Source organism: Carlito syrichta, unplaced genomic scaffold (assembly GCF_000164805.1).
Source record: "Carlito syrichta isolate Samal-C Ts95f unplaced genomic scaffold, Tarsius_syrichta-2.0.1 Scaffold308266, whole genome shotgun sequence".
In the NCBI taxonomy this organism is placed as follows: domain Eukaryota; kingdom Metazoa; phylum Chordata; class Mammalia; order Primates; family Tarsiidae; genus Carlito; species Carlito syrichta.
The window spans coordinates 265,566-291,811 of NW_007252362.1; the positions used below are offsets into that span (position 1 = coordinate 265,566).

General features: G+C 36.3%; 1 protein-coding gene across 1 annotated transcript in view; it reads left to right on the top strand.

Annotated features, from left to right (window-relative positions):
- Positions 1–406: 406 nt before the first annotated feature.
- The window catches only part of LOC103267805 (T-cell receptor-associated transmembrane adapter 1), a 31,086-nt gene continuing 5,246 nt past the window's right edge, over positions 407–26,246 (top strand). Inside the window, exons 1-4 of the mRNA XM_008065389.1 lie at positions 407–634; positions 7,968–8,078; positions 15,605–15,641; positions 24,483–24,544. Coding sequence (XP_008063580.1) covers positions 628–634; positions 7,968–8,078; positions 15,605–15,641; positions 24,483–24,544 — 217 coding nt within the window. The 5' untranslated portion in view covers positions 407–627. The remainder of the gene's footprint in view (positions 635–7,967; positions 8,079–15,604; positions 15,642–24,482; positions 24,545–26,246) is intronic.

The following is a 26,246-nucleotide window of genomic DNA, read 5'->3' on the forward strand; positions in this document are numbered from 1 at the left end:
GGACCCCGCCTAGGGTTGTCAGGAAACAAGGCAGGCATGTAGTCTCCTGGTGGGATAATATACAGAAGCAACCCACACATAGTAAGTACTCAAAAAGGATTAATTTTTTCCATCATGTCTTAAGGAAAACACAACAGCTGAGCACACCCAAGGGTTGCTTATTCTCTGCTTATCAGATTAGTTTATTTTACTTTGTTTCTGTGTGAGTTAACTCATGGGAAGATAACTGAATTCTCTCCAGAAAGGGAAGATCCTTCCTAGTTTAATTCATACTTTGATTTACTTATTTTTCAATTAGACTCAGGTATTGATAAAAATTCAAAGCCAGAGTATGGAGGTGTGTGAGATTTTTCTTCCCACGTTACACAATTTAAGTCTCCTGTTTGCAGATCAAAACTCTAGAAGCCTCCATCACCACATTTCCTGTTTGTAACTGAACAAAGTACACACAAAAGACTTTAAGAAACAGAAGAGAAAAAAACCCTGAGGCACCGATAAAGATAAGTTTTACCATCATGCTGCTTCTGACACAACAGAACAACATTATTTAGAAAAAAAGTTTGTGGGAGCATTTTAATCCATACATTTGTTTTATGGCTATATAAGGATTTCTCTGACAAAAGAAGCATGTCAGGTAAGTGGCATCTTTAGTTCTTTTGTTCTATTCCTATGCCTAAAAATTCACTTAATAATTTCTAAATCCTAAAAAAAGACCCTTAATATTTAAAAAGTAACTAGTTAACACTACCATTTTTAAAATGAGAGATGACTTTTAGTGTAATCAGAATATATTTTGAAATATATTCATGAATATACATTGACTCTTTTCTCCTGAAAGAAAAAATATGTGGCAGTGTTTTATAATATAAAGCTGTTGTCTCTTTTCAGTAAGTGTTCATTGATAGTCATGTCATTTGAAGTACTTGTTATTTTTAAGGGAGCTTTTGTTGACCATGCATATTTCTCTTTAGTTTAGTTTAGATATGAAGCAGGATAGGTGCAATTCTAATTCTACATTCTAATCCCTCAAAGATTAAGCACTATAGTATCTTCCCAGCAGTCAATCCAATTGTCAACATTCAGAAAGATGACAATTGGGAAAATGCCGGTGAAAATTCAACAAATTGTGCAGTGGATTGTGAGGGTTGGATCCATCCTGATTCTTTGTTGTGAATCCACCTTGTTGGTACATCCTCTTGGATTCTTTTATGTACTTTTTTCCCTTAAATAAACATCTTTTGAATGTAAGGGAAAACATGCATATTTTATGCAAAGTGGGAGAACTGTGAAATATATATATAAATCTTACATATTTTCTATCACCTTAAAAAATATACAATATTATGTTGTATTTCCTTCCCATACATTCTGCATAGTTTGTTCTTCATAACTGAAATAATAATCTACATATGCGACTTTTTTTATTAAGATTATAACAAAACAATTTCCCTTTTTATTATAACTTCTGCCTAGTCATTTAAGATGAATGCACAAAAAAATGACATCTGTTGGGTTAATCATGGCTTACTCAGTCATTTGTTTACTGTTGGACATTTATGTTGTACCTAGTTTTATCTATATTTTAAATGACAAAAGGATGAACAACCCTATATCTTTATTAAAAGTTATTTTCTTAGGAAATATCTCTAAAATTGAAATTATTGAATAAGAGGTTATGAGCATTCTCATCATTCTGTCTCATCATTGCCAAATTGCTTTCCCAAGAGTGATGCCAACTCACTCTCATCCTAGCAGTGTTTTCCTTTAACTGACTGGTCTCATTTTAAAAATCTTTACTAATTTCCTAGACACGACATGCTAACCCACCGTTTAATATGCATTGCTTTGATTATAATGAGGTTGAACATTTTTGCATGGGTTTGTAATTCTATCATTCATGAATTGTCTGATTAGATCTTTTGCTTAATTTTTGTGCTTATAGTACTTGTAATATCCATTGGTACGGGTCATTTATAGAGAGAAGATTTTATGTATTACAATTTCTGTGAATTTGCTTCCTATGTTTTGATTGGTAGATCTTAACACCAATTGATTAGACAAATCACAAAAGAAGCATGAGACAACATATGATTTTTATACCTCTCCTTATTTTTCCTAGTTCATGTGTTAGCAAAGCACAAAAACAGTTGTTCCAGTGTTGGTAATAGTCCTATATACAATTGCCATGAGCTAGTAACGATGGACAACTCAGAATGTGTGAGAAGGCTAAAGGAAGTGAACGCACTTTTAACTATTTTCAGGACAAATTAATTCTAAATTTAGAAGGAATATAATAAAATTTCCTTCATACCATTTTGCAGTTGAGAGTTCTCCTTCAGGTATAATACAGGAGCTCTTCTATTGTCAACTAAGGCCCTTTACAATTTCACAAAAGAGATGCAAATATGAAGGACTTGCCCTCAAAGCCTCATTGATATTAAAAGCCGAAATAAAACAAAATTTAATTTGAAAAAAGAAGAGAATCAGATGATAGTTTTTTCTTTATATTTAGATAGGTAAAAGAAAAAAGAAAAAAATTGAACACACAAAATTATTTCAAGTTAAACAATAGAGAAAAACAAAAGCCCAAACATTTTCTTTTTTTTCTATCTATATGTCTGTAGTCACTGCATCATCAACAAATGTTCTGGTATTATAATTCCTACTGTGTTTTTGCATTTATGTAAAATTAATATCAGCTGAATCAAATGGTGAAAACAATGCCTTTAGGCTATCATTACTTAATTAATTTAATATCTATAAGAGGGTATGTTATTAAATTAATTACATATAATTAAATTAATTAAATTAATTTAACTATGATTTACAATTTAGTTTACACATTGTTGCATTTTTGTTTTTGTTTTTTAAAAAGGAGTCTCATTGTCTTTACTCAGTTTTGCTTCTATTGGAGTTCATCATTTTTGAGAATGATGAAAGCCTTTCGCAAGAGACTGGATAGAACTAACCTACAAGTCATCTTTGAAAGTAATATGGGTCAAAAACAATGTTAACGATGGGTCAATGATAATGCTTCTCCATTAAATTTAGGTAGTATTTGGCAATTATTTTGGCAGTGATTTTTTTTTTTAAAGTCAGTTCAGGAAAGATTATCACTTAAAGATCACAGCTCTGAAAAATAAATGCCCACAAGTTGCTAGTAAATAATAGATAACATCATTGGGTACTTTTCTAGTCATTTTTTATTTCATTCAAACTTCTCAGCATTCCTGAATTAAAAGAGACCCAAAAAATGAATTAAGTCCTCTTGAAATGGTAAAAGAAACAAAGTAGTTCATTGGAGAAATGATTCCACACAACAATGCCGTCTTCAAAGCAATTTTCTAAGGTGTTTCTCTAATAAGAAACAATAAGTACATATGAAAAGTAGAGTAGCTAATACAGATAGAGAGAGGTTCTGAAATGTTGGTAGCACTTTAACCCCAAACGAATTTTGGAAGTGTACCAATCTCCTTTAAAGTTTAATTGTAGAAGCAACAAGGAGTCTAGCATTGGAACGATCATAATATACTCCCTTAAAAATCTGTCTTTCACCTTAGTCCCATATGTATACTTTCTTCAATATTAAATTCAGTTAGCATTGAGAGGAATCATGATGTACTCGAAAGAGGTGGCCTGATGTCTCACAGATGAAGATCTGAACTCGTTTTATTTAGTGAAGTTTAGTAATTTGCCCACAACCAGCCACACATCTAGTGACTACTCTCATTCTCTTTCCCCACACTGTCTGAAAACAGACATTCCAAGTCATTATTGCTATTTTTCCCTCTTCTCATCACAACCCACTTCCCCAAATATACCATTACTTCTCAACAACTCTCTGTTCATGAGATACTCATTTAAGGTCTATGGATTTCAAATTTGCCTTAACAACAATATAATATTTACCCCAAAGCCTGGAACTGATTTGAGAGCCCTCTCCCAGGTTAATATCTATGATTCTAATGCCTTTTATTGATGGGGTAATGGGACTGGATAGTGGTGATTGGGACTGTGGGAGTAGTGATGACTTGCCACATTCGGAAAATCATCAAGAGTGTGCTTTGTTGAGCACCAAACCATCACCATATTAAGAGAAGCTCATTTTACAGGTATACCTATGGGGATCATAATACCATTACTTTTCTTTGAAACTTCTGGATACCTAAAATAAATATACGCATTCATGCAATGCAAAGAGATGTTCACTGCTCTGACAGAGTTTACCAGCCAAGCAAGCCATTACAAGGAACTATATGTTACATACTATAAACACTCACACTTACCTCAGTTAACTATAGCCTGAAGTAGAAACAATGAAGCCATTATATTTATTACTTTTTTCCATTGTTAATTGTTTAAGTAAAGGCTTCTGTTTAAGTCAAAACTGCCAGCAGAAACACATTGTATTTGCTTAGCTGGGTTTCCTTCCAGAGCATATGTAATTGTGAATTTCAAATATGTAGTGCCTGCCAATTATTGTTGGCTTTAAGGGAGTCAGATATCTTATAATTAAACCTACCACTATTAGCCCCTGGAAGTTGGAAGCCAGATAGAATCTTAAATCATGATCTTCCTAGCTGTCATTGCCTTACTAATAATTTCTGAGGACTTTGGCTCTCCCTAACAATGTAAATAGTAATAGCTAAATTCAAATTGTGTGGAAGGTCTTTTAAAATTGGATAAAAGCTATATAGATTAAAATAATTACAATGAATTAATAATGATACCATAGGGTGCACTTGCTGGACAAGAATTTTAAGCACTTTGTGCATACAATATTATGAGGTGCTGTCCAAGTAGATACCTACATGGGTATGGCAATATTTATACTGCATATTTATAATTACTAGGTAAGGAGAGGTATAGAGTGTGTGTCTATGAACATTTAAATAGATCTACCATTCAAGTTGAAAATTTCCATCATTTGGCTGTGCTCGGTGGCTCAGCCTGTAATCCCAGCACTTTGGGAGCCGAGGTGAGTGAATTGCCTGAGCCTCTGGGTTCAAGACCAGCCCAGGCAACTTGGCGAGACCTCGTCTCTACAATAAATAAAACTTAGACAGGCGTGGTAGTGTGCACCTGTAGTTCTGGCTACTTGGAAGACTGAGGTGGAAGGATCACCGGAACCCAGTTGGTGGACGCTGGGGTGACTGTGACGGTGCCACTGCACTCCAGCCTAGGCAACGGAATGAGACACCAACTCAAAAAAAAATCCATCATTTAGCTATTTAATATCTAGTCTCTTTATGTTTGTTTATTATTGGTGATCAAAAAATTATGAAAGATATTAAGAATTTCAGTTTGGAAACACAAAGCCTCTGAATAAAATTCTTCTTATTTAAAACTTAGTTCATACTATAAAAGGGAAAAAGTTCTTAGTAAACAGAAGTGTTAAGAATTATAGACTCCTAAAATTGATGACTGTGAAACCACCCCACACACATGCCTAAGCCACTTCCCACATATTAGAATTTAGTTTGTGTTTTAAAAGGCCTCCAATTGGTTATGTTTACAGTAAATGATAAAAACACAGCCCTCAAGGAATGTACAATGTGGCCCAAGTTCTTTCCTTAATGTTGCTGACATATTTCATGAAAGTTATTAGAACTTTCAAACCTAAAACCTTTGGTGTACAATGTAAGCTTGTGATATTGATTTGGTTGTTCCTTTGTAGCTAAGAGCAAAATGATCTTCTTATAGAAATTAGTGTACTAATATAACTATTTCAATTCTCTCTTTAATTGGAAAGAAGAAAGCAAATCTATTTGAAATATCATTTTGTCCAAATGATAGGATGATTTATAGCTGGATTCTGTGTAATTTTAACAATAGATCAAGTCTTTCTGTTTTCTACTTTGAAATATGACTGTTTATATTGTGCTATGTTTATTACCCAAACCATAACAATTTATTGAGTCTATACCACATACTACATGCTTTGGGAAATGGCGAGGAAAAAAACACTAAGCAGAAAGGAGATTGATTTTTATTAGTTCTTCCAAGGATGATAAGCCTAGAGATTTATTTATTTTCTATGTTTTTATTTGCCCTCTCCCAAAAAGAAGAGTGTTAGAAATAAGTAAAACAGTATAAAAGATAATCAAGTAAGTCATGGTAAAGGGAAAATAAGGAGTAAGGGATACGATTAGTTCACAAAAAATGAGTATTATATAATTCTCGCTTGAAGTTGATTATGCATCAAAGACAGACAGATGACCTTATAGTTAAGGTACCAAAGGATGTATTAAATAATATCTCCTACTCCATAGTATTGCTAAAATTAATAAATTCAATGAAGAGTTTCATACGACTGGTTTCTTAAAACATATTTTATTTTACCCTGATAACAAAGGCAGAAAATGAGGAAAATGGAAGATAAATAGAGCAACAGAGAATTTTCATTTTTATGTTCTGACTACAACTTGAAGTTCAACTCACTGTTGCCATTTTAGGGCCAATTGTGTGCTTTAATGGTCAGTGAGATGGAAGCAGTTTTGACATTTTCCTAAGAAATTTTGGGACAAATCCCAGAATAGAAAGTCATCAAAGTCCACCATGCTTCCATTCATTGATAGATCCAGGTGGTTCACACAGGCAGGGTAAAAAAAAATCCTTCCAAAATCAATTTCTCATCCTTTCAGCACGTGACAAGTGAATGATCAGCATTCTAAAGTATATGCCATAGGGATTTAATACAACAATTATAGCCTGGACTATTTCCAAAGCAGGGTTACCAGTCCAAATTGGCCAAAGGTAAATTACTAAGACATTCATTAAATGTTTAATTTTAAGCAATGCAACTTTCTTGCCAATTTGATAATGAATTAGCTGTAAAATATGTTCTTAGGGAAGTTATACTATACCCTATTATGCTATACTGTATAACATTACTATATTATAGACAGTCATGTGTCACAACAATGTTTTGGTCAATGACAGACTGTACATATGATGGTGGTGCCATATGATTATAATGGAGCTGTAAAATTCCTATTGTCAGTTAACACCATAACTGTTGTAATGTCATATTGTAATGTATTACTCACATGTTTATGGTGATACTGACCAAACAAACCAACTGTGCTCCCAAGCATATAAAAGTATAGTACGTACTGTTATGTACAGAATACTTGATAATGGTAATACATGACTATATTACTGGTTTATGTACTTTCTACACTATGATTTTATCATTAGAGTGTACTTCTACTTATTAAAGAAGAAGGGAACTATAAAATAGGTTCAGTCAGGTCCTTTGGGAGGCATTCCCGAAGGCATTATCACAGGAGATGACAGCCCTCTGTGTGTTATTGCCCCTGAAGACCTTCCAACATGACAAGTTGTAGAGATGGAAGACAGTGATATTGATGATCCTGACCCTGTGGAGGTCCAGGAGCAAGAGAAGCATAATTAACTCTCCACTACACATTCATGGGAGCTTAAATGGTATGTGAAAAGCTTCCTGTGGCAGTCTTAACAAAACCGGGTTCCTACGATTCCAGAATTAATGTTTTATTCTAACGCACATTATTCTTTACTGAGATTAATGAAAAGACACAGGTGTTTTTCTGTAATTAAGAAAACATGTAGGATTATAGTTTGAGGATTAGAGAAAGGGAAAAGTATAGGCAATTAGGGTTACTGATAATCTGGATGTCTTGGGTTTTAAACAAAAGTTTTTATAATAAGTCTCTGCTTGTTATCTCTTAATAGCTAGATTTTAAAAAGTCTTCCATTTCATAAAACCCAAGGATGTGGGCAACTAGTTTCCCTTTGTCCATGCTGAATTCAGGGACTTATCTCCAATACCCACTTTGAAATCTGTACCAAGTTAATTAATTTCCTGGCAAAGAATCTGTCCTTCATTATCAATAAGTGCAGTGTTTTTAACTGTGGCAGTAGCCAGATCAAAACAAATGGGTATGCAGCTATTACTTTATTCATATGTCTACTTTTGTTTCCAGGAAACTCTGGATGCCCCTTTTTTCTCTGGGGACTTCTAGCCTTCTTGGGTTTGGCCCTGCTTATATCTCTGATCTTCAATATTTCCCACTATGTGGAAAAACAGCGACAAGGTAATACATTTTGACAAATAGTCATATGGTACCTGTTTGAATGGAGACTGTGGAATCATTGGAAAATCTGTGAGAATAAAAAACTTAATGAAATGTCATTCAATAGGATATTTTTATCTGTAGAAAATCTTTGTTTTTTTACCCTGAGGGTACTCTTAATTTAAGAATGCAATCATACTAGATATGTGGGGGATAACATCTCCCAAGTTTAGCTTTATCTCTGTTTTAGGGCATAGAGCTGGAAGGGCTTATCCTGGTAAACGTGTTTTTCCCCCTCCAATTGAACAACCAATGAAATTGTAGTCACTTTTAGAGTAGCCATCAAGGTACTCTCTGACACATGATGAGAAAAGGGAAGACTAGCCCTTTAAGATTGTACTCAGGCCTAGTCTTTTTAGGATTAGTTGGGTGTCTCAAGTGCAACAGTCAAGAATGGGCTCAGAAGGGTACTAGAAACACAGTAGAGAGAACCATGGATTTGTTACCAAACTCTCCCCAGTCCCGGGAGGGTAGGTCAAGAGTATCTGCCACTGTCAGCTTTGCTTTTTCAACACTGGGCATCAGTTTTCATCATTTGACTTTCACCTACGTGTATCATGACTGAAATAGATAAGGCCACTCATGCCTGTCAAGGGAGATGTCAGGATTCCAAGAAACAGGTAAAACCCAGCAATTGGCACAGCCTTGTACACTGTAGGCATCCAACACTTCCATATGGAATTCATATGGATGAAGTATGGCAGAATGAAAGTTCAGCTTCTGCTGGACCGTGTCTTAACACCAAGAAACTCTTAGAGGCAGGGCATTTAAGTGGTGATAAAAGAACAGAGAAAAAAGGGTAAATGCATTGTCATTTAACAGATGAAAACAAATAAAACTAAGTTAAGAAAATTAAGTTAGGCACACGTGTCCAGGAAAAATTGCATGGAGCTAATTTAGAACAATGGTCAGATTGCAGTAAGTGTCCTTGCTCCTCTGAGGAATATCTTACGTGTTGATCATAGTAATATAAAATATGAAAAAGAAGGCATTATGTTGTAATGCAGGTTTGAAAGAAAAGATAAGTGGCATTAGAAAATGAAGGGGCATAGCTGAGTTCACACATCTATTCAATAGCAAAATAAGGATAAGCGTCCAGTTTTTCTAATTCTCTGTGCAAAATGGTTTCTACCAGCACATGCTACATTTACATTGTTGACCAAATGTCCTCGGCCAGAAATCCAACACTCTTTTAGGTGCTCTATTATATCAATTCTATGCTCAAAGTGAAACTTCAGGCAAGCAATGCTTTTTCATTAGCAATGCTGTCAGCAATTATTTTAAAAATCAAATATATTTTCAAACAAACTTTTAAAGTCAGATGTATAAGTGATCCATCATCATACATCTACAAAGTTTCCTTCTTTTATAGAAAAAAAAAACAGCTCAGAATACACTTTTCTTTATACAATAGTTTAAGCTGAGTATATTTAAATTTCCTCATTAACATATTTTATGAAGGCAGATGACATTATCACCTAAATTATAAAAAGGTGAATTGGTATCTAGAAAAATAAAATAATTTGAGGTGGAATCAAGGACAAGAAGAGTCATCTGAACTAGTATCTTGCTCTTATTGATTCCATTGGTAAGCCTCTTAAGATTTTTGTGAGGCCAGATAACACATAGACTGACATGTTTAGCTTGAGCCCAACTGCTTAACTTAAATCTCATCTAGCAAATATGACCTATTTACTTTCAACATAACTAGCCATATTTTTAGCCCTAGGATTACATTAAATTATGGATATTAAGAATCACTTTTTATCAACACGACCATGATCAGGACCAATCTGACTTCACTGACCTATTATTACTTCTATCTCAGAAGTATCTGGTTGCCCTAGTCTTTTACAACCCAATGTGAGCAGATTTTACAATCTCACTTTTGGTAGTTTATGCATTGGGACTTATTTATCTCCATCTATACCATTTTCCACCATGTCAACTCCTTTTTAGAGTAGTTTGCTTATAATGGTAAGTTGACCACTCCTGAAAGACCATGGGCTAACTCAAAAAAGCCACGCCTTTTCATTTTGTTTTTTCACAACAGATTTTTTTTTTCTTTTCAATTATACAAACTCTTACTGCCCCAGGCATATCATAATTACTCCATTGCCTAAAAGTAGTATGGTGAGAAAGAACAACATTCTTTAAAAACGGGAAGTAATAAATTGCATTTATTGATTATGCTTTTTAAAATCAATTTCAGTCCCTCAGCTGTTTTTAACAGCATACCTTTGAAGTCAACCTGATATGAATTAGAACTCTGCTTTTAATATTTAGCTGGGAGAGGTTATATGAGTAATGCAGGTTCTCTGAGTCTCAGATTCCTTATCTACAACATGTGGAAAACACCATCTAGACCATAGGGCTCTCATGAGAATTACACACACACACACAAACACACACACACACACACACACACACACACACCCTTTGCACAGTCCTGGGAACTTAGTAGGTCAGTCCTGGACCTGGCACAGCTCACATCACTACACCTTGTGGTCTTGGTGCTTCCTTCCCTCCTTCCACAAGAAATAATTAAGGTCCCACTGTGGCTATATGCCCTCCCATTCCATGTTAATGTCTGTTATTTCAGGGACCATTAGTTCCTCTGGCTTCTTTGCTGCTCTCACTATCCCTAGGCCCTCTAGGTCCTCTCCAGCTCCCACCTCACTTCCTGCCTCCCCCAATCTCTGTGTGCTTTAACACTTCTGTACGATACTCTGAGTTTTAGCAGTAACTGTTGTGGTCATGTAAGTCACGTTCAGGTCCATTTCAGAGAGTTACCCGCAGGCTTTCATGGACCTGGTTCTAAACATTAGCCTATCACAAATCATTTTATTTGAGTAGTAATGTGCCCTTCTTAGGTAGAGCACACAACCCTGGGACTTGCACTTTATTGGTGTGTAATGGATAAAGTGTTCATCAATGCTGTAAGAATTCCCTTTGTTCTCATCTTTTGTCTGCCCTTTCTGTCTGTCCCAACTTTTCCCGACATCTTTTCCAAAGCATTAGTAATAACTCTGTCATACTTTCCATCCCATACAAACAAATATACTATCTTTCTTTTTCAGCCAGAGATTTCAGGTAGATTTGGGATTAGCTCTGCAAACCTTTAGACATCTTCCCAGGCCTCCTGAGGACTCCTTCCTGTCTTGTTTCTCCCAGACAAACAGACCAGAAGAGATTCTATCACAATAGCCAGCTCTTCTGCCACTTAGTCTGTGACTATAATGGCCCTGTATCTGGCCTCATGTCACTTTTTATGTCTGTGCTACTTACTTTTTGTTGCTAAGAAACTTGCAAGATAAGACTCCACCTTGGCAAACAGTCGGTGAATAAGTTTTGCTGGTGTGTTAAATAGCTTACAAAAGAAAATCTCTATTCTGGCAACAATATAATATCTACACATTCAATCAGATAGACCAGATAAGCCTCTCCTTGATGTTTTCTGTACCAGCTAGGTAGCCATGTTGAAATGGAGTTCTGTCATCCCATCTTGAGATAAATCTTTCATTTTTATGTGATTCTTCATTCAAATCTGTTCTTTAGGAGCATTTTACTTATTTCTTTTTCCGATAGGAAAGCATTAGCCTTTTCTTCCTTTCAATACAAAGAAATATTCTTTATCCAACTCTTTCTTTCTGCTTTGAGAAGGGGAATGAACAAGTGTATGGTTTGTTCAGACATCAAAGTCCTATCAGTACATCTCTTATTTACTAGAAAATTACAGCACATTTTTTACATTGAAAATGTATCAAAAAGATTTTATTGTGGAGTTTCAACCATATGCTGTTGTTTCTTGTTGTGCTGTGCATAGAAGGTAAATACTAAAGGAGAAAACATAAAGGCAAATATGTTTGCATCACACCCTTGACTACGAACCTGACCGCAAGTGTTTGCATCTGAATCACAGGAAAGGATTATGAAAACTCACTGGCTTCTTCCCACACACAGTCTTGCATACTTAATTGCTTTATAGCAAAGCGCCCACGTTTGAAGTTTGCTAAATCTCATTGAACTCTCCAGGCAGCTTTTAAGTCATGCTATTTATCTTTAAATAAACGTATGAGGCCTTAGGACAGAGCAAATGCTTCAGGAGCCTGAGCTGGCTGACCTTTATTCTTAGCTGTAACCTCTGAACTTTATACTCCTACTCCCCACTTAGAGAGGTTATATTCTATCAACCTTCTTCTAGGAAAAATTGTAAAACGAAAATGACCCAAATACTGATCACTTGACTCCGAATTATACATTTACAACTTCAGGGTAAGCATGGAACGAGGTCCCTTGCACTGTTTACTTCCCAGTTCAGACACTCCCTTACCCATTACTTATTTTCTCATTTTTCTCTTTGGTTTAGTCCTCTTTCCTTCCATCTAAGCATTGCATTACTATGTTGTGCTTTTTTATATAGTTGCTTCTATTTCCTTTGTTTCCTGCACAGCTTTTTTGGTCTTACTTTTTTTTTTTTTTCTGCTGATAATACATCCAATATATTCCTTTCCATAGAGCTAGCTTTTTGCACGTGACATTAGTATACTTTCCAGGGACCAACTTTCATACTTCAAACACCTCTAATTGTGAAATTCACATTATCTTTTTAAAAATATGAGTCTGCTTAGGGAAATGTTTTTATTCTATACATACTTGTTATTAAGAAATGACACTATTTTTATTTTCAAATTCTTTCGTTTTTATATTTTCTTTCAAATTAATGCTCAACCGGTGGCAATCCTTTTACCAGAGGTGAGATGTTGATACATTCATTCCAAATCAAGATTTACTTGTAAATCTTTTAACTTTAAAATATCATCTTACAGCCGGGCTCAGTGACTCAGCCTGTAATCCCAGCGCTTTGGGAGGTTGAGGTGAGTGGACTGCCTGAGCCTGCGGGTTCGAGACTCACCTGGGCAACTTGGCGAGACCTCATCTCTACAATAGATAAAAAAAATTAGCCGGGCGTGGTAGCACGCACCTGTAGTTCCAGCTACTTGGAAGGCTGAGGCGGAAGGACTGTACTCCAGTCTGGGTGACAGAGTGAGACTCTGAGTCAAAAAAAAAAAATCATCTTACTAATATCAACCTGTTTTCAACTAACCCATGTAATGAAAAAACTTCCTGACTCAAATGAGCACAATTAAATTCTGGCTTGTTATATAACATGTATTTAGGATGTATAATATTACAACAAGCTTTGTCATCTAAAAATGTTTTACAAAAATTATCTTATTTATCTCCCATGTCTACTCCAAGATACAGGCATTATTGTCCCTACTGTGTGAATAAACTGAAAATCTGAGTTGTAAAGTAACATGCATGTTATCACATGGCAAATGCCTTGCAAAGCTGGTATCAAATCCATGTCTTCTGATTCCTAACCCTAAATTTGTTCCATTCTACATCAGGCTACAGTTTGACTAAATTCTTGTGCATGCACTTTAATTCCAGGCGAATCTGAAAAATAATTAGTGACCCGAGTATCAACATTTTCTTCATAAAATAATAAGTCAATGCTTTATATTGTGTCTTATTTTCCAGTTTACAATTTTCTGGGCTATATTAACTAATTTTTCTTTTTATCTTTGTGATATTCTTTACATTTCTTGGGGTTTTTGATTTTGCTGAACATCCCTTACCTTGTGGCTATGGTTGCAACATCTTTTAGACCTCTCTAGACTTTTCCCAGCATTCGTGCACATTCATATTCACAAGACTAATCTGAAAGTAGTTGAAAATAACTGCATCTTTTATATGCAGTTCATGGTAGGACATCTCCTCTGGGCTAAAAGTGTATTTCTGACATATCCCAAATGACTTACATCCATCACTTTTGGTCTCGCAGCAGCTTAGTGCATATGCTCTGCAAAATCTTCCCTCATTTGGTTCTTCACAGAATTCTTCCAAACACATTGACAGGTGACATGTCCATTTCATCCTCCAATGTGATTATTTTCATAAAGTGTTCCACTAACATTTCTTTAATGGTTAATAACCTCTCTGGAGAATAACTCAACTCAGTTACCCATACATCTAACTAAAAATAATTTTTGCAGTTGTTTGGTGACTTACTCAATTACTTGAAAATGTTATTGCTAGTTCTTCACACAGTGTTTTTTGTATGTTAAAGCAAAATATTCTCATTCAATTATTGTTGTTTCTGGGTCACTATCAGAGTCTTACATAATATTGTTTTTTAAAATATGAATAGCTTTTGCAAGGATTTGACTTTTATTTAATGCCAGATTAGGCAATTCAAATATAATAAACATCATGCTATGTATGCCCATCTAGTTTAACATCAAAGAAAATTTATTGATGAATGGGTAATACAAATTCCTCCATAATATTGATCTTAGTTATCAAAACTGTTTTCTGAATATTCCTTAATTTTTCTCAATGATTTGTTATGAACCTATTGCCTTCACTATCAAAAATTTTAAAAGTACAACTTCCAATAGCTTTTGGATTCATTATATTTAACTAGAAGTAAAAAATACTTCATTTTATTTGCCCTTGAACTACCACCTATAAGGTTCAATAATGAGTTACTTGCTGAGGTTGGGTACATAATTTTTTCATGGTTTTGTTATCCCACATCACATCTCTCATAAGTCTTGTCTCTGCATAACAAAGAGAACTATATATTTTTAGAAACCATTCTACTGTTTTGATTAATTTTAGAGACAGTGTTCTAGCTTTTTCGCGGTCTCTTCTCCCTAAGGCCTTCATTTCTCCTTACTACTGTTTGCACCATGTGGGTGAAATGAAAGCATGGCCAGAGCGTCTTAACATCATTTCTTTAACATCATTTTTATGTTGGTGCTCACGTGCCAAGAAACAGAAAGAAAGAAAAAGAAAAAAAGATAGGCAGACAGGTAGGTAGGTTGGTAGATAGATAGATGATAGATTAAAAACAAAAAACAAAAAAACTGCCTCCTAGAGATTTTTTCTCTTCTTTTTCTTTCTTTCTTTTTTTTGGGGGGGGCTGGGGGTAAAGGAAAAGCCTAATCAAAGCAGCATGGGTAGAGATGGAAACTTACCAGAAGAATACAGAGGTGTTTTGTGGAGTCCAAAGGCAGAAAGTACAATCAGGACCCACAACGAACTAGAACCACAAGGGAGGCAGGAATGAAGGTTACATCTTCTCTACTTAATTTTTTTTGTGCATAACATGACCATGCATCTGGGCTCTACATTACTTCCAAACTGCACTGTTTCCATTCCTGATTACCAAGAGAGAATCTGATTGGCCCAAATAGAAGGTCTTTATCTCTAGTTCAATCGGTGGTCACCTGAAGGGTTTGATCAAAGATATTAACTGACACTGAGGTTAAACTCTCAGAACGCTCTGTAGAAGATTTTTTTTTATTTTATTTTAAAGATGTGGCGTACAATTCAGGGTTAGATGTACACATGAGCATTAAAGACCGAACAAAGCCACATTTTCTTTTAATTTGCCTATTTTGGATATCTTTCAGATAAAATGTACAGGAACTCTGATGACTACATTCCCAGGTATGTTAAAATTTAGTCATTATTACAGTTCCCAACTAATAAAAGAAAGTAAAAAACACTATATTGCTATCAATTTGGCTCAGGGATGTCACACGGGTTAAAATAAAATGAAAAGTGAATTTTATTTACTCTTACTCCCATCTGAAGATTAGAAGCTGTAACATTATTATCTGTCCTAGTTATTTACACATTGTTGAGTCAATGAGAGAGCTGGTCAAAGGATGGAGTGAAACTTACCTGGCATCTACAAAACTCTCACTGACATCAGAAGCAAGGATCCTAGATTATGATTCAGATCAGACTGGAAAACATTCAGATCAGATTGCCTAATTATGTATAGAATTGTACTATACTTTAGAAACCAGAGGAGAAAAAAATCTGGCAATACCTAATAAAATGTAAGATATAATATATACACACGTACACCAGAAAATATTTTTTGGAGAGTCAGGTCCCTTGTAGTACACTCGGAATTTATTCTTCTGGATTTAACAATCAACCAGTTTTGTTTTGTTTTTTGAGTTGGAGTCTCACTCCATGGCCCAGGCTGGAGAGTGCAGTGGCACACTCACCACCACCGCAGCCTTGACCTGCTTAGGTGATCCTTCCGCCTCAGTCTTCCAGGTACCTGGAAGTATAGACACACGCCACCACACCCGGCTAGTTTTTGTGATTTATTGTAGAGACGAGGTCTCACCAAGTTGCCCAGGCTGGTCTTGAACCTCCAGACTCAAGCAATCCTCTCGCCTCGGCCTCCCAAAGCGCTAGGATTACAGGCTGAGCCACTGCACCTGGCCAAACAGTTTTTATCTGGAAGTTTTGACAAGGTTGTGTCATGATTTGTGAAAAAAATATCTTGAGTTGTGGCAAACAGATGACTGGTTCTTTCACCCTGACAACACACCTGCCCACACCGTGCTGAAATGTTCAGCAGTTTTTGACCCCCAAATGGCATGACCCCTGGGCCCCACCCTACCTATTCACCCTATCTCATCCTGAGTGACTGTTTGTGTTTCCCCGGATGTAAAAAGTCCTCAAAGGGAAACCTTTTGCCCATGTGGAAGAGATGAAACAAAAAATGGCAGAAGCACTAAAAGCCATCAAAACTGACAAGTTCAAAAACTGTTTTGAACAGTGGAAGAAGCAACTCGATGTGTGTATTGCATCAAACGGATAGTACTTTGACATCGACTGAAGTTTCAAATGTGTAAGAACAAATACACAATTTTTTATAAATAAATTTCAGGGTTTTTTGGGTTCCCTTTTATACACAAGATGCTTACTGGTATGTTTTTATAAAGGTAATACCAATCAATAAGGAAATGTGATGAACAGATACTCTAAAATAATATGCAGTCATAGACATAACTTATTCTCTTTAATAGTTATTGAGTTAGTTTGTAATTTGTATAATATCATATTTTTTTAAAAGAAAGTTTATGGCATAAAGCACAGTAAAGAAATTTCGTAAGGATTGACAATAGCGGGAAACTGCAGAGTGGTGAGGGAGTGGGAAGGTGGGATTGGCAGTAATGGGAATCTGCCAGGGGAAGGGGGGGCACACCTTATCAACAAGGGTACCTACACAATGAATATTTGTCAACCTAACTCTGAATTGTACCCCACAATTTTAAAATAAAAAATTTAAAGGTGAAAAAAAGAAATTTCATATTTTTAAATAGTATATTCTGACCCAGATGTGTCATTGTATTGAAGATTGCTGTTTTAGAAGTAAAAAAAAAAAATCTAAATAAAGAGTATTTCCTAGAGGGCTTTTCAAGACCTTTCTGAAATGGTAGACTGAAAGGTCTTTGAAAAACACAGAGCTTTCTCACTGGGTAGGATAAGATTATAAGCCTTTTGGCCTCAAAAAGTTCTTTTTAAAAAATTCTTTTTCATGTAAAAATTTCTCAGGCAGATTTAAGATCTGGGCTGCAGGTGGACCTCTTACTCATAAAAATCTTTATTTTTATGACTACTCTTAACACTGGATACTTTACCATGAGATAATTTTCAAGTCATTGCCCATGTCAAGAGTGATTTGCTGATCACTCTTGTTTTTTTTACAATGAACAACATGACAAAGAAAAATCCTATATATCTATGTAGTAGAAACTAATATCTTTGATCATCAATTTGATACTTTTCATTTGAAAGACAATTAAGATGCAATGTGATAGAAAGTCTTGTGATTTTTATCATTTAGCTAAAGATTGGGTTGGTGCTTTAGGAATTAGGATGGGAAGGGTAAGAAATAATTGGTAAAATAGCTGTCTCAAATCCATCAGGCTCTTATCTTAGGAAAATGTAAAAAATAAGCTGTTCTTTTTGTTGTTGTTGTTGTTTGTTTGTTTTTGAGTTGGAGTCTCATTCCATCACCTAGGCTAGAGTGCAGTGGCATGCCCACGGCCACCCCAGTGTCAACCTGCTGGGCTCTGGCAGTCCACTGCCTCAGCCTTCCGAGTAGTTGGAACTGCAGGTGTGGTCTACCATGCCCAGCTAAGTTTTTTTATTTATTGTAGAAATGAGGTCTCGCCAAATTGCCCGGGCTGGTCTCAAACCCACGGGCTCAGGCAATCCACTCACCTGGGCCTCCCAAAGTGCTGGGATTACAGGCTGAGCCACCGAGCCCAGCCAGCTGTTCTTTTATAGCACTCATTCACTCAGTAAATGTTCACTCAACAAATAAGTTCTATGCTAGACAACGCAAAACAAGTTTTCTGATTACCAATCCTAAGGGAGGACTCCTGTTACAAGGAGGATAGCAAAGATCATTACTATGCCAAGCACCAGGAATAGGAGTTGGAACACTTCAGCCCACTGCATCTTGGGCTGTACGTCTACTACTTGCCTGAACCTGGTGAGGCGGACCACTAACACACAATGAGTTATGTAATGTGAGCTTATTACTTTCAGATAGCAATAAGGGACAACTGAAAGCCTAGAATTCATTGGCAGCTGGTACCCTCCAGGCTCAGGAGAGCTGCCCAAGGTAGCCGGAACCTTATCTGCATGTGTTCTACTTGCTGCAGCTGACGACCCCAGAAAGCAGTCCACTTTGGGTTTTATACCCTGAGACCAACGTGACACACAGAGCTAAAGCATGGAAGGATATTCTGTTTCTGTGGGAAACTGGAATAAAACCTGGGCTGTTCCAGCCAATTCCTCTTTACCCCAGAATGTTGCATTTCCAATACATTCTACAGTTTCTCTTAACAATTACAAGCGAGAAAGGGAGAATAACTGGGCTGGTCCAAGGACACCCAGAGAACTGTCCTGTAGCAACAGAGATGCAAAGATGGAAAGGCACAGATCATCCCCTAAAGATTTAATCATATATTGTCTATTGTAATAAGTCTGCATTTAGGCATAGTTTGAACATACAATGCAAACTTTATCTATAGAGAGGGGTTGGTATATAATCCATAAGTCCATGTATATTCTTTATAACTTCTCTATTTCTCTTCAGTATGTGGTTTGTAAACTAAAATCACTTTTGTAAAGGATCATAAGTGCTCCAGGAAAAGACAAATAAAAAACTATATAAATCCATTAAAAGTTAAAGCAAAGTAAGTGAAGATAAAGTCCATCTCTCTAAAGCGGGGCTTGAATTACTGATGCTTCTTCAGTCACAACATGATTTGTAGCTATAGAAAGAAAACAAACTTTTCCACCACACTGAATTCGCTGTTGCTCTCTCTCCAACCCGTACTCAATATCAGCTTAGGTGGGAAGTATACTGAAAGGGAAAGAAATTGCTTCTCTGATATTATCTTCCTACTTCCCCAAATCCTTGCCCTTCCTGCAACAGTAGGTCAGAAACATTATCACTTTAAGGAGAACATAGCATCTGAATCTAATAGAAAGTCAAATATATTTTCATTTAAAATATAATTCTACATAATTCTTGTCTTTTTGTGTTTGGAAGATAATGCAGAGGAACTATCATAGTTTTGAGATCCAGACAATTCTGGATTTTAAGCAAACTCTTGCGATTAGTAGTTTTGTGGTCTAGGGAAAATGATTGTGCATGGGTGAATTTCCGTTTTATCATCTGGCAAATACAGAGTATAATGTAATACTTTTTGTACAGAGAGTAGTTGAACAGAGGGTAGCTGCTGCCTTACTGAGTGAAAATTAAGGTCGAAGAAAATTCCGGCCACCTGCTGTATGTTCACCCCGTCATTTAGGAAAGCAGTTGAGGTTTACAGTTATCATAATCTTATTGTGACGCCTCAGTTTTCAGTGTCTCTCTCCAAAAGCTTAGGATGAATTCCCAACAGCTTCTCACAGACTGCTTCAGGGTGGCACTGCAGGTGCTTTGATCACAAAACATCATCTCAGCCCAGCTACTCTTCTGCTTTCAGTTGATTTCTTAAATTTCTGGACCTCTACAGGGTAGGAATCTTCTCCATTTCTCTTTGTTGAATATGCTCATTAAATCTAACAAGTGTCCTGGTGCCGATCTTTGGTGCCAACTACCCTCTTGACCTGTTCCCAGGATGAAGAATCCTTATAATAGAACTGTTAGTTCTCCTCGCCTGACATCTCAGACTTTCAACTGGGTATGAAGATGAGGCTCCACTCCGTTCACTGTCACACTTGTAACCATAGTTGTCTCTAAGTCTTCTGACTTCCTGTTTGTTTTTTTTTAATGTACAAATAACCATAGCCCAAGCCCAACCCTGTGCAACTGCAAGATGTCAGGTCCCTTTCTTTAGTACTTCAGGGTATCCCTGAGAAGTGGTTCTGTGTTCCACAAACCTTATTCTTGGCACTCCTAGCTCTGTCACTGCTCTTGAATTTGTCTCCATCCCTCTAGAAATCTTCATGCTGGCAATTCTTTCCAATCTCCTTTTCCCCAGACTTTGGCAAAAGACCTTCCTTCTTAAGTGCTCAAAAGTACTGCCAGTATATACTCTTTGAGCTTAATAGACCTTACAAAGAAATGAGCATATTAGAGTAGAACTTGAATAATGATCAAGAAAATGAATATAGTGTTAGATATCATGACTCTGAGTGTTCATGGACCATGCCTCTTCACAGGCAATGCCACTGGATTTGCTTTTCAGCCTCCAGTCACACAAAATGTGTGCCTGGGGGTTACACTCTTCCCATGGATCAAAGTTCTATCATTGCTGCCCTCCTACTCCAAGTTCAAGACACCTACAGCCATATCATAATCCCTCCTAAAGAAAGCAAAAATATAGGAATCATATACTCAGAAATACACGACTCCAGCAACTTTCTGTTTTTCTCCTGCATTGTTGCTTTTTCTGTCCTTTTTGTATCATTCCCCCAATATATAACTCATATTATGTATATCTTAAAATAAAATTTTAAAAACTCCCTTCAGACTAGATTCCTTTGCAGCTGCATCTCCATTGTTCTTTCCCCTTTGCAGTAAAACTTGAAATATCTGTCTACGTTCTGTCTATATTTGTTGGCTTCTCTTCCTCATCTCCTCTTCTTTCTTTCTTTTCTTTCTTTCTTTCTTTTTTTTTTTTTTTTTTGAGTCAGAGTCTCACTCCGTTGCCCCAGCTGGAGTGCAGTGGCACACTCATGGCCACCCCGGTATCAACACGCTGGGCCCGGCTAATTTTTTTCATTTATTGTAGAGAGGGGGTCTCGCCAAGTTGCTCAGGCTGGTCTCGAACCCCTGGTTGGAATTATAGGCTTGAGCCTCGGCGCTCAGCCTCTCCTCTTCTTTCTTGAACCCACTCTATTTGATTTGCTGTCCTCATTAATCCACTCATTCAGCTCTTGCCAAAGTTACAGTGAATTCCACGTGGTCAAATCTCTGTGTTATCTTCCTGGGGCCATCTGCAGCACTGGACAACACATCAACCCTTGAAACGCTTGCTTCTCTGGGTTTCTCCTTTTGGCTTTCCTCTCCTCTTCCCAGCAGTTTCTTCTTTGTTGGTTCCTGAACCTTAAACATCACAGTGCCCAGGGCTCATCTAGTGACCCTCTTTATCTATATTCATTTCATCCATAATTTCATTCTCTCTCATGACTTTAAATAACATGCCAATGGAACCCAAACATATACTTCTGCCTATTCAATGAAATATCTATTAAGCAAATCAAGGAAATAATTACCAAACTTCTGATAAATCCCTAAGCTTGTTCTTTCCTCAATCTGACAAACTTCCAGACCCTTAAAATAGCTTTACCTAGTTTTGTAAAAATGTCTTCCATTTTTCTTTGGATGTTGGAACCCTACATTTATATCACAGAATTTGAGAGTTGAAAAGAACAATAGGAATCAATTAGTTTAATGACTTCAATATGTTACTTTAGAAATAAGACAATTGAAATACAGAGAACTTAAGCCCAGTGTCATCCATGAAGAAGAAATAAATTTTTTAATTGAATTATTATTTAAATTGACTTATAAATTATTTGATGATTTTTTTAAAGAACATAATTTTTTAATGTAAATTAAAAATTAAAAATAGGGACTAGAAAACATATGAATAGAAGCACAAAATTTGGACCATAATAAAAGATACAATTAGTATTTTTGTAAATGTGCTTATTTGATAGAGGATCATTTTGGACACGTTCAGAGCAATGGAGAGTCTGATTTGTCTTAAAACTCAGGGGTGCACTAGCCTCTCAGATATGAGCTCAATTATTAACTTATTTTTTAAAGTAATTAATCTTCCAAATAAAACACTGCCAAACATTTGTTCTTGACGTTTATTACATATTTGCAAGAGGCTGGTGCTATTTGGGGTTGCTAAGTAAAAATATATATTTTAAATTTGTTTTTTAGGCAATTGCTCCTGAATAATAGTTTATTTGAGATGATTAATCATTTGAGATCTGCCTGTAGACACAGGGCGCTGCATTATAAATCACATCTTATTTTCATTCACAGGGAATGAAACGATATTCATTTTTTGGACATGATTTATCATTTGCAGGTTGTATCTGCTATCCATGCGGGCTAGGAAAATGGATGAATTGTCTTATTAAAAATTCTTCACCTACTGCTATTATATTCTTTGCATAGCCAAAGAAAAAGTATGAGCAGGGACTACATCATATCCCAATATTAAGCTGTGTTGAATTACGGGATGTAAAGAAAGGTTACAGATGAGTTTGTTTGTTATTAGATAAGCAAAATACAAGCCCACATCTGGGCTTTTCAAGCCATTCCATACAGGTATGATTTGAACTGTTTTTTTTTTTTTTTTAAGGAACGCCTACTTATTATTTACATACTGTGTCTTCTTTCAGAAGCATAAGGAGTAATACAAGTGTTATACTTTGTGATAAGCTTTCTGTTTTCTTTCGATGCAACTTTTCTGGCTCTCAGTGACATGTAATCTCAAAGTTAAAATAGTTGGTACTATTTTATGAAATGCCACTCTTACTGCCTGATATGTTCCTCTGTTCCCAGCCCACCATTGTGAAAGCTGGTCACTAGGGCCATCACTAATAGTAGGATGACAATCTGGTGACAATGGTGGGGTGTAGTATAATCCTAATAGTATCACTCTCATGAGGCTGAAAGAAAATTTAATTAACCAGCAAAACAAATAGCTATGTATTCATGTCAGTTCTCTTGGGGTGGGGGTGGGGCTCAATAAAACTATGGTCTCTGTGTAGTCTCTAGACTGTTTCCCGACAGCCTTTGAGTTGTATCACCCTTCATGTAACTTTCTCGTGATGCAGATGGAGCACAGGACTTTAAGATCAACCCCGCATTACAATCCTAGCACTGTTGCTTACTGATTTTGCGTCTTTGGACAATTTTTTTTTTTTTGAGTTGGAGTCTCACTCTGTCGCCCAGACTGGAGTGCAGTGGCCGCTCCCGGCCACCGCAGCCTCGACCTGCTGGGCTCCAGCGATCCTTCCGCCTCAGCCTTCCGAGTAGCCGGAATTACAGGCATGTGCTACCACACCCAGCTGATTTTTTGATTTATTGTAGAGATGAGGTCTCGCTGCCCAGGCAGGTCTCGAACCCGTGGGCTCAGGCAATCCACTCACCTCAGCCTCCCAAAGGAGCGGGATTACAGGCTGAGCCACCAATTTAATCAACCTCTATGAGTTGCAGAATCCTTATGTACACAATAAGAATACAATTATGCATTTCATATTATTGTCCCTGGGGTTGGATGAGCACTGGCATACAGAAAAGTTTTCATATTTGGAAGTTATTACTGATATTATAGATAAACCTGGGAAAAATAAATTAATCTATCTAAATCTCAGGTTTCTCCTGTGTAAAGTAAGGAAGAATAATACCACTTTTGCAGAATTTTCTTTCTGGTTCTTTAATATCATGCATGTAGAACATCTGTCTTCCTGAGTCTGTAATACTTAGTAAACATCATTTTAAGGGGTTGTTCAGAGTAATATTCTGGTTAAGTAAAGATGTAGTACCGTGTAGACTTAAGAGCACAGATAACCGAGTTTCTAACTCCAGCTGTTATTTACTACTCTTGTGACCTTGAGCAAGTTCTATAACCTCTCTGGGCTTGATCCTTATTTATAAAATGGAGATGATACGTTTCTTACCCATGGGAAGTGTGAGAATTAAAAAAACAAATAAATGAAATGCACTTGAAGTAGCACCTGATGCACAGTGAGTGTTGAGTATTATTTCCTATCATTATTCACTGAAAGAAGGTCCCCAAACCAACTTTTTAAACTTACACACATGTACTCATGCATTCACTCACTTGCACAAGAACACATCTACCTTGGCTGGTTGAAGCTGAACAGAAGCATGCAATAGTTCACTCAATATTGAATTTAGTCAAGAAATTAGTTATGAGCTATGTGTAGAGTTGACTCTAATAAGGTCAATTATTTTCCTTGTTATAGGGTTAATGAATATTATATTGAAGACACACCAATTTATGGTAACTTAGATGATATGACTTCAGGTAAGTTTTATTTTTCAATAAATTAAATGTATGAATTAAGTAAACCCCACTTAATTGACTAAGAATTATAAGTGGTGCTTTTTGTTTATCACAATCATCATTAAATAATCCAGTGGAAACCCTAAGATCAAGTATATGTAGTATATTCATTAGGCTATATTTCCAAGCTGCATATTGTAAATAGCATATCAACATCCTGTTTTTCTGTATTCTCTTCATTTCACTCTAATAGTAATGAGAATACAGGAAGACTCTATTACCATGAATTTTGACACACAAAATTCTATGAAATAAAGCTACATCTGGAACAGAAAATGGTCCATAGAAACCATTTTGTGTTCTGTATACAAAAGCAAATCTGCAAGAATAACCTAGAATAATATATACTTTCTCTTGTTTCTTGTATCTTAAGCAGAGAAACTAGGGCTGGATTGATGGCAGGTGGAAGAAGGAAGAGCCAAATTGTCACTGAGTGGCTTATACATTTTTGTTCTTAGGTAAAAAGTATCCTTCAACTACTGGCACCCCTCATTATTGTACCATACCCACAACCACCTAACAACAAAACACCCCTAAATTCCTCAAAACAGTCAACCTTGGTCTGATCCCAGTGTTCTGATGAGAAATACTGCAAGCACTCACTCAATTCATTGTAGGAGATTCAGGGGTTAATTCCTGTTGATCTTCAAGTAATGTACTAAAATTACCTAAAATTTCAGAAAGTGCAGAATCCTAAAGTTGGGAATGTAGGAATTTTATTTTATATGATTCAATAATTTAATGCGGTCTTTCCCTTCATTGTAAAGTGCCCTCTAATCTCTGTTCTTTAAGGAATCAGAAACTATTTTCCAGGAATATGTTATTAAAAATAATGTGCCCTCCTGTTTCACTTTGCAGAATTATGGTGCCCAACTTTAATATTTGAGTACTCAAATTCTTATGAATTCTGGTGGCTCCAAGCCCTCCACATCTGTAAATTCTATACCAAAGTGAGCCCAGTTGTCACTTGCACAGATTCTGATTTAGCAGGTCCAGGATAGGGCTTAGGAATCTGCTACTTAACAAACATTGTAAGTGAATCTAATGTGGATTTTCCACAGACCATGATTAGAGAAACTCCACTCTATATATCCTTTCTTCGTGTTGCTTTCAGAAAGGATTCAACGATGATTAGGTCCCTTTTGTTATAGTAAATAGATCTTTTCTTCCTCTCTGCGGTCAAATTGGTACAATTGACATTTCTGCCAGGTTATTGGTTATCCACTACCTTTCTTTACTCCTCTTTTTAAATGGGCATATCTGGGGGAAGAAAGGTACGAATGACTCAATACACATGTTCCCACATGATGAAATGAATAAGGGTCTGCTTGCTGTTGGACACTGTGCAAAAGTCCCAAATACTAGGTGCCAGCATTGTACAGTCCCAAGACCCTTAGGCAGCCTGGCTGAGATGTCTCATCACTGGTTGACAAAATAAAAGTTATAATCTAAACCGGTTTTCTCAAAAGTGAGATGCTGGGTTTAAAATACTTTTTAGTAAAACTTGTTACTCATGGAACAATTTACAAAATGGTGATCACTGGTGTATATGCAATGTGCTTTATGCTACTGTGTACCATTTGCAATTGTACCTAAATAGCAGAAAACAAAGACAATTCTTTAGTTTATGGGATCTCAATAACTTTTTTTTTTTGAGTTGGAG